Raw genomic sequence first — 8,434 nt, 5'->3', positions numbered from 1 at the left:
CTTAGCAAAGGGCCCCGGACCCTGTACTCCCGGAGCACCCCCCACAGGGGGACACGGTTGAATGCCTTCTCCAGATCCACGAAACACATGTGGACTGGTTGGGCAAACTCCCATGAACCCTCCGCCACCCTGAAGAGGGTATAGAGCTGGTCCAGTGTTCCACAGCCAGGACAAAAACCACATTCCAACAGCTTGTATTTGTCCCTTTCCTGCTTCAACGTGACAATGTTGCTATGTAGACGAATCCTGATATTGTCAGTGCTCACCCACTCCAAAAAAGAGAGGGCAGGTAAAAATGGCAAGAGAAGGGCCGGCACAGGGCACCAACATGGGCAGCATGCAGGCCCTGAACACCAGCTCCTCTGTTAACGGTGCCACCACCTGATTCCTCAGCCAGCGCATGTCACTAAAACACAACGTCCAGAACCACGGGTCTGCAGGAAGACAGAGACAGAGGAGGTTATTTCTTCAGTTGTAGCAAAAGCGCTTAATTATAGTTTACAGACCTGCTTTACACCAAAATACAGCCTCAGGGTTTAGAAATTAGCTTTTGAGTTGTGGTGGAAACTGCACAACAGAAAATATAAGAAACTCAAAGATAAAATGTGTCACAAGCAACAAGATTTAAAGGGGTTTGAAAAAGCTCTATGACTATGCAGTTGAGAAAAAGAGGGCAAAACCCAGCAGGGTGGCTGTCTCACCGAAGGCCACCCTGATCCCATCCATGAAGCTCCAGGGGCAGTCCATGGCCAGCTGCATGAGAGGGCCCAGAAACAGGACCTGCAGCACATGTAGACAGCAGCTCTGATTTCACCATTTAAAGCAGCCCAGTGATCGCTACATCTGATCATCTTTTGCTATAAAAGCAACATAAAATTTATCATTATGCCAAGCCCACTACACCCAATAATGATGAGGAACACAGCTGTGGGGATTCACTACATTGTAAAAACAGCGTTATTCATTTTACCATACCACACACAGCAACAGTATATGGCAGACATATTTGAAAAGTTACATTTCTGACCAATTCCAAACTCTCCATTTACTTTTCCATTATTCATCTGAGCTTTATGTTGAAAAATTAAGGTTGATACAAGTCATATCAAGGCATTTCGTAAACTGACCAGCACCAACTATATAGCACCTGATGGATTTCTAACTCAGATTGAGCTAGCTCAGAGCTGTGAGGAAAAAACACTGCATGAGGCAAAAGGACAGGTACGTGGTGGTGATCTTAAAAAACAGGACATTAGTTATTTTATTTAAGACTGGCTGCTGATTTGGTCCACAACATGGTCACCAGTCAGAAAGGTGGCAGTGGGGATGGTGACACAATTTGTCCTCTGTGAATCATAACGCAGGGATTCCTAATCAGACTGGTAAAGCCACAAACAATACTCGTTTTTTACCAACACGTAAACATTTTTGTTCACATATTTCTTTGCATACTTTGGGTAAATCCCAGTTCCCTTAATTGCATGCATGTTTCCCTCACTTGTATCCTTTCCTTGTGTCTTAGTCTCACCCACGTAAGATTTGAGGAGAAGATGCAAGGAGAGGTGTTGAGGAAATGTCTTCAGACAGACATGAGACATTCTTTGCTCCAATCCTTCATCTGAAGCATGCAGTCACCAACTGATTTCTGATAAAGGGGCATGTTGGTCCATAAAAGACTTCTGCAAAAGAGGACCTCGTGTATCCTGGCTCAGGGCTCCACGCTCCTCAAAGCAGAAATAAGAGCTTTTGGGCATCCTTCAAGATGGCAGACTGGAACAAGTTCCGGGTCAAGCAAGGAACAATTAATGAAGGGAGGAGGAATTTACCCCTTGTATGTATTTAGAGTTTTAAGTATTTCCATTAGGAAGCAGATTCAGGCTTAATCATCCCTGACCAAAAATGCAACACCTTCCTAATGAACTTCCACTTTTCCCATAGCAACACTCCTGAGAGTTACAGTATTGCTGATGTAGAGATCCAGCAACCTGTCTCTTCCACCTCATACAGTATCATTGTCTCATGCCTCTTGCTTTGCACCCCAATACCCCTGAACCCCACCCCCCCACCCAAACTCTCCATCAAGTGGTGCCTGAATCACCATCAGCAGCAGCAGCGGCACTGAGGAAGGTGTTTCTTACCATGGTGAGCAGAAGAGGAAGTATGATGGCAGGAATGAGGCCCTCAAACCGAATCCCCATGAGAGCCAGTAATGATGGGCCACCCTGACACAAAAACACACATGTGCAAAAACAAATAATACAACTGCTAATGTGTCAGACAACAAAATTAGACAATAGTAGATTAAGAAATTTAATCCTCTGGTATTACAGCTGAATGTAAAGACAAAGTAGTCAGTGGTTTCTGAGATATGGACTCACCCTGGCACCTGTGAATTCTCTCCATGCCCACACAAAGAGAGGGGACAGACCTGACACGATCAGGACACTTGTGAAACGTCTCTTTATCACAGTGGGGTGATCCCTGAGAATGGACCAACAGTAATCACACATTGCACATATGCATGTCACTACACCAAACCTTTCCAAAATGTTATCATTTTAATGCTCTTTTGCTTCTCACTTAGTCTGTGGAGTATTAGCAGTCACCACTTCCTTCAAGTATACGACAGCTGCCATCTTGGCATCTAGCAACCAGCTCAGTAGCTACTGAGTAACTGAGTGACATATCAAACCACCAATCAAAGCTGTCAAATCAAACACACCCCTTTTTATTTCATCAAATACCTAAATAATGACCACTTGTACACACAACAGCATGATAATATCTACCAAAAAGCAGCAGAAATCACCTCTGGAAACATTTTTTTGATTTGTACTTAAAATGTTTTATTTTGGCTCATGTCCCATCCGCTAACATGGAGGCGGTGGGTTTTAATGACCTATGCTGTAACCAGCCACCAGGGGGCGATCAGCTCACAGTAGCCCATTGGTATTGTTTCGGGAGAGGTGTTTCATGATGTAAAGATGGAAATGGAGCCAGGATATAAAATTCCAAGTCACACCACAATCTCAAGATACACAGTACAGCTGCATGACAACACAAGAAAATATAAAGACCATACTAAAGAATAAGACACTGTCTGTGTCACCTACCTATGACATGATATGTTGTGCATCTGAGCAATAAGCAGCAGCGGCAGCATCATTTTTGAAAAGATGTCCCATTTGGAACTAGAGCTGGATTAGAATATTCGACTATCTGGATGTTCGTCCATTGGGTAAGTTAAGTTTTCAATTTGGAAAAGTTATTATTATGTACTAATGATTAAACATGTTCTCTGTAAAGCATTCTTGTCCAGTACAAAGTGTGCAGCTGCACTCATGAGGAAATGTGGAAAGGTGTTGAATCTTATCAAAACTTGCTAAAGGCTGAAGTTCTGTGGGGATGTATCTAGAGATAGGGAGGGGAACTCAAACTCTGTTACAAGAGTGTGCTTTGCTGATACTGGAAACTGGATGATAAAGATCATATAAAAGAGAAAGCACTGTACTTAGTGTTTTAGTGCATTCAGAAACAAACTTGATCTGTGTTTGACTATATTCTCTTGGGCAAGAATAAATACTTCACACTTGCAACTGAACACTTTTTTCATGTCTCATCATAAGAGACATGACAATTTACTTTACATTAATGGTGCCATCTTCGAGCTGATGTTCTACCATGTAACCAGCGTGAACCCGGAAGAAAACAAAAATCTGATGGCGAAGAAAAATGATCGTTCACAATGAAGACACTACAAGGACATCTAACTGGAGACATGACAAGATTCGTTGAACTTCTGTTGTTAACAGCTGGTGTCAGAATCATCAGACAAATTTAAGGTATTGCAAGACACTTGGACATTTATGACCAAACTACAAAGAAAACAGTGGCAGCACAGAAACCAAATATTATTAGTGAGCTGAAAGTTTTTGCACACAAGGAATGGGTTAAAATTCTAAATGAAAGGCGTCAGAAACTTGAGATATGACCTGAGTTGATTATGTTTTTAGTTAAATGTTATGCACATCACCACAATGTCTTGCAGGGTAAGGGGCTGAATAATCTGCATTGCAACTGTGGGAGTACAAATAGGAAAAAAATATATGTTTAGACAGAGGCCTTGGAAATATTATTACCTTGTGCACAGCTTCCACTGCAGCAGTGGCCTATGGGAAGTGGACTCAGGAGAAACTGTCTACATAAAAGCTGTTTTGCCGTTTAATCATAAAACACCTCTGCACCACGTTGTTGACTCACAATAAACAATAAAGCTGAAACTCAGTGCACCACCGAAGTTACATAAACAAAGTGTGCGGGTGGCGGAAGAAGTTGGGGGACTTCAGAATGACAGGTCCGTCCATCAATGGCTGCAGCCGCAAATCCAAATATAGCGCCTCATCACTGGCCACACGGAGGCGCTATTGGGGTCACTATCATACAGTATGATCAGAAGGAAGGTGTGTGATCTTTATGACTTACATGACAGGTACATTTGTTACTTAACGTAAAGGTTCATTGAGTGTCTACCCAGAAACTTAAAGATAAAACTAAACAGTGTCAGGATGAACAAATTATAATTAAATGATGTGTGGTAGTGTAATAAAATCATGTGGTACTTACACAGCGTTATCTATCACACGTTTAGCCAAAGCTCACCTTGGTAGGTCACTCCTCCACACGTACAAACTTCCAACATAAGAACAAGCTAGCAGCAGGCAGGACAGCACTGACACCCAGCATAAACCTTCTGGAGGTACAAAGTCGCCATTGACAGGTTCCATCTCCTCTGCCAGAAGGTTTGATGATAAACCCGTTTCCTCTGCCATGACGACGGCCTGCTGAGACTAAACCAGACAACTACTGTGCACCGGGACGGCTGCTGGACCATCTAACAGGATGAAACATCATTAACACGAGCTGTACAGTTGTCTAAATTCTTCTTTCCAAACGTGAGCTAACGTACCTAGCTACAATGCTAACTGCTCCGGCGCTGTATATTTACATCACTACATGTTTCTTTTTCTCTTCTTCTTCGTTTTTGTCTGACATCTTTAATAGTGCACCACTGCCACCTTGTGGGCTTACTCGGTCATTCATTGTTCATGTCTCTTAGATTCGCGCTATTAGTTTTGATCTACTCCAAAAACAACTATTGATGGGTTTAAACCATTACCTCCAGTTCTTTTTCATAAACGCCAGAATTAAATCAGTTTTACACTCCTGACTCATTTCAAGGCAGAGTTCTTTCTAAAGCTGAAAGTTTCTCTGCCTACTTCAGTTAAATTGATTCACTTTTATTTACATTTAGAATTTAAAAGTGCAAGCTATCTCTAACCATATACAAGATATATTTCAGTTGTCATTATAGAGTTTCAGATGATTGATTATATTTTCTAGATAACCTGGTTAAGAAATTTTATCTCTAAGCATTAATTCCCTGACACAATATCAGTGTGACAATGTGATTTTTAGATATAAAAATGGGGGGAGAGAGATTTGGAGATTTTGCTTCAGAAAAGAGAAGAGTTTTGGATTGTTAAACTGGACACATTAAGCCAAAGAGGATTAAAGGAGGATTTGGATTTGAAGCCAATTCTCTCTATTGAGTGTACTGGAAAATATTTATTCTTCACTAGTGCGATATATTATATCCAAATGTAGTTAGGCCTGCTTAGCTTGCTAAAATGGGTTATTCATAAAATTAAATGATTTAAAATCAGCTGGATATTGAAGGATATACAACTCATTTTCACACTATTGAGTTACTGAGATAATAAATACATTTAAATATGTATTTATTGGAGACTGTGATTAAATGAAAATTGTGATGTCAGATTTTTTTTTCTTGTGATTTTTCTCTTTGTAACTTCTATACTATTGATCTTTTATTTAAAAAAAACCGAAAAGGCTTGTTTGGTAGATGGATCTATGTAGGCTATTGTACATTTATGTTATTGAATATTTTTCTGTATTTTTTGTAATGACTGGAACCAAGGGGAGTAACAGTGTTATTGAAGGGTATGTTGTTCATATGACTGTATATAAGGAAATCAGAAACAACCTTAAGACATCACCTTACTAAAGACACCATAGGTGAAAACCTATGCAAAAGTGAAGCCAAAATATCATGAATACATTGGCTGCCATCATGGCATTCTGCAACCAGATTCACCACAGTAGCCTTCAATAGTTGAGTAACGTATCAGACCACCAATCAAAGCTGTCAAATTATCTGAAATATATACCCCCTTTTATACCATTAAATTACTTTTTTAAAACAACCTTACCAAAACAGTGACCACTTGTACACACATTAGTGTGATAATATCTGCCAAAAACGACAGAAATCACCTCTGAAAAAAACACTTATTTGATTTGTACTTTGAGTTTTTAGTTTGGCTCATGTCCCATCCTCTAACATGAAGGGAATAGGATTTATGACCTATACTGCAACTAAGCCACTAGGGGGAGATCAAGTTACGTTGGCTTCACTTCTGGGAGCTGTCAGGCTGCTCATCTTTTTATATAGTCAGTGGTGAAAGGTTTGGAGCACAGGGCAGGAGTCGTGGGATGTGTTTTTATCTTGATGGATATACTTTGAGACACACTGGTCTTCATCTTGCTCTGTGTGTTCTCAAGAATGAAATAACCACAAAACGTGTGCACAGCTTTTATTCATGAAACTATTTTTGAACAAATAACAAATTTACAGCTAAATCTAAACATATTTGTCCTGTATGCTCATCTTGTCAGCCTGAAATCTAATCAACAGTTCAATTGTTTACAAAACTATTTCAACACAAAGTCCATTTACAGTAGTCGCTCTTCTGGAGCTTTTGACCCTACCACACAATCTTCATCAGCACTTCAAATTTACCTATTGTCATGGGCTAATTTTAAAAAATTTCAGGACATTTTTAGGATTTTCCACCCATGTTTTGGCTTAAGGGTTGAGTCTGAAATTTTATTCCTGCAATGAAAATATTTTGAATTTTAAAGTTCCATGAAAAGAATTCCCTTTTCACCTCAAATTCACACATTTTGTTGGACAAATGCTGCTTGTTGCTTTATACTAACAACAGAGACACTGAAGACTGCCTAAAACACATTTGTCTATTGCTGAAATATATTCATAAATCAAGAACAGCTAACAGTCAGGGTCAAAGGTCAAGGTCAAAGTGTTTATTTCTCATATGCACAGTTAGGAAATTGAAAATTGAAATTCTTACTTTGCCGTCCACATGAGTGCCACAAAATACAAGTGAAATATAAAGTAGATGAGCAATAACACATCTAAATAGGCAGTAAAATCACAAATCGAATGCACTTTAAAGCAGCAAGTGAAGGGAGCAAATAAAAATACAACAAGAACACAATATAATGTAGAGAGAATATATGCTACATGGGAGCTGTGGAGTGTAAACACTCAGCAATGATTGTGCTCCCGGTTCTACTTTTATCAGCTGATGTGAACAGTTTTATACATCCCTAAACTGAAACTAAAAATCTGTAACAGGAACGCATGAAAACTGCCACTCTTCAGGATGTTTTTGCTTGTAAAAACTGAAGTTACTGCCACCAGAGGGCACCACAATACAGCTATTGGTAACTTCTGTACAGAGGCAGTGGCTTATGACTCTGGTACAAAAGATGAGCCTATTAAAATGTATTTGAATTTTCCATTGTATTGTAGCCTATGTTCACAATCAGCTAGTAAATGCTGTAAATGGGAGTCGGCCATGAGGTCCAAATCTGGAACTTTCTTGCTGTGAGACAATAGTGCCATAAACATGAACAAGAATATAAGATTAACCAGGTGATTTTTGTTCACAACCTCCTCTGCTGCATGAAAATATCCATCACTGTGGCTGTGGTTCAGTAGGTAGCGTAGAGCAGATGTGGACAGTTGGGCGGTCAGTCCCAGACTCTGTCTTCCTGCATGCCAAGTGTTTTTCAGCAGGGCACTGTAACCCCCAAATTGCTCCCAGTGGTATGCTGCTTTATGTGTGCTGAATGACTGAGAGGCAAATTGTTAGGAGCTTTGGAGCTGTTTACTTTAGGCTGATACATTTTTGCATTTGGAAATTTCTTTATAATCATGACTCTCATGCAATTGTTTAACAAACTGTAAAACAAATTAACTTGAACATGACAAGGTGTTCCCTAGTCTTTATTTGCCACTTTCTAATAAATAGGCTAGACCTGCGTCACAAAGGGAGTTCATCTAATTTCGGCTAACTCAGAGTTATCTGAATCCACTGGGCCAGACACTGGCCTTCTCATGTAACTGCTTTAAAGACACTCAACATACATATATACAGTAGACCTGACATGGAAAACTCCAATTTACGAGGATCACCTGAAGGCAACAGAACATTCTTGTGACTTTTTTTTCTTGAGAGAGAGAGAGAGAGAGAGAGAGAGAGAGAGA

The 8,434-nt window shown here is 40.0% G+C and overlaps 1 protein-coding gene across 1 annotated transcript in view; it reads right to left on the bottom strand.

Annotated features, from left to right (window-relative positions):
- Positions 1–5,188, bottom strand: part of rce1a (Ras converting CAAX endopeptidase 1a) — a 10,899-nt gene extending 5,711 nt beyond the window's left edge. The window contains exons 1-5 of the mRNA XM_020594970.1: positions 4,660–5,188; positions 2,379–2,481; positions 2,139–2,222; positions 702–780; positions 267–434 (exon numbers count right to left, since the gene is read on the bottom strand). Coding sequence (XP_020450626.1) covers positions 267–434; positions 702–780; positions 2,139–2,222; positions 2,379–2,481; positions 4,660–4,829 — 604 coding nt within the window. The 5' untranslated portion in view covers positions 4,830–5,188. The remainder of the gene's footprint in view (positions 1–266; positions 435–701; positions 781–2,138; positions 2,223–2,378; positions 2,482–4,659) is intronic.
- Positions 5,189–8,434: the final 3,246 nt, after the last annotated feature.

Source organism: Monopterus albus, unplaced genomic scaffold, assembly GCF_001952655.1.
Source record: "Monopterus albus unplaced genomic scaffold, M_albus_1.0 scaffold25.1, whole genome shotgun sequence".
NCBI classification, from domain to species: Eukaryota; Metazoa; Chordata; class Actinopteri; order Synbranchiformes; family Synbranchidae; genus Monopterus; species Monopterus albus.
This window is presented reverse-complemented; position numbering and strand designations above follow the sequence as displayed.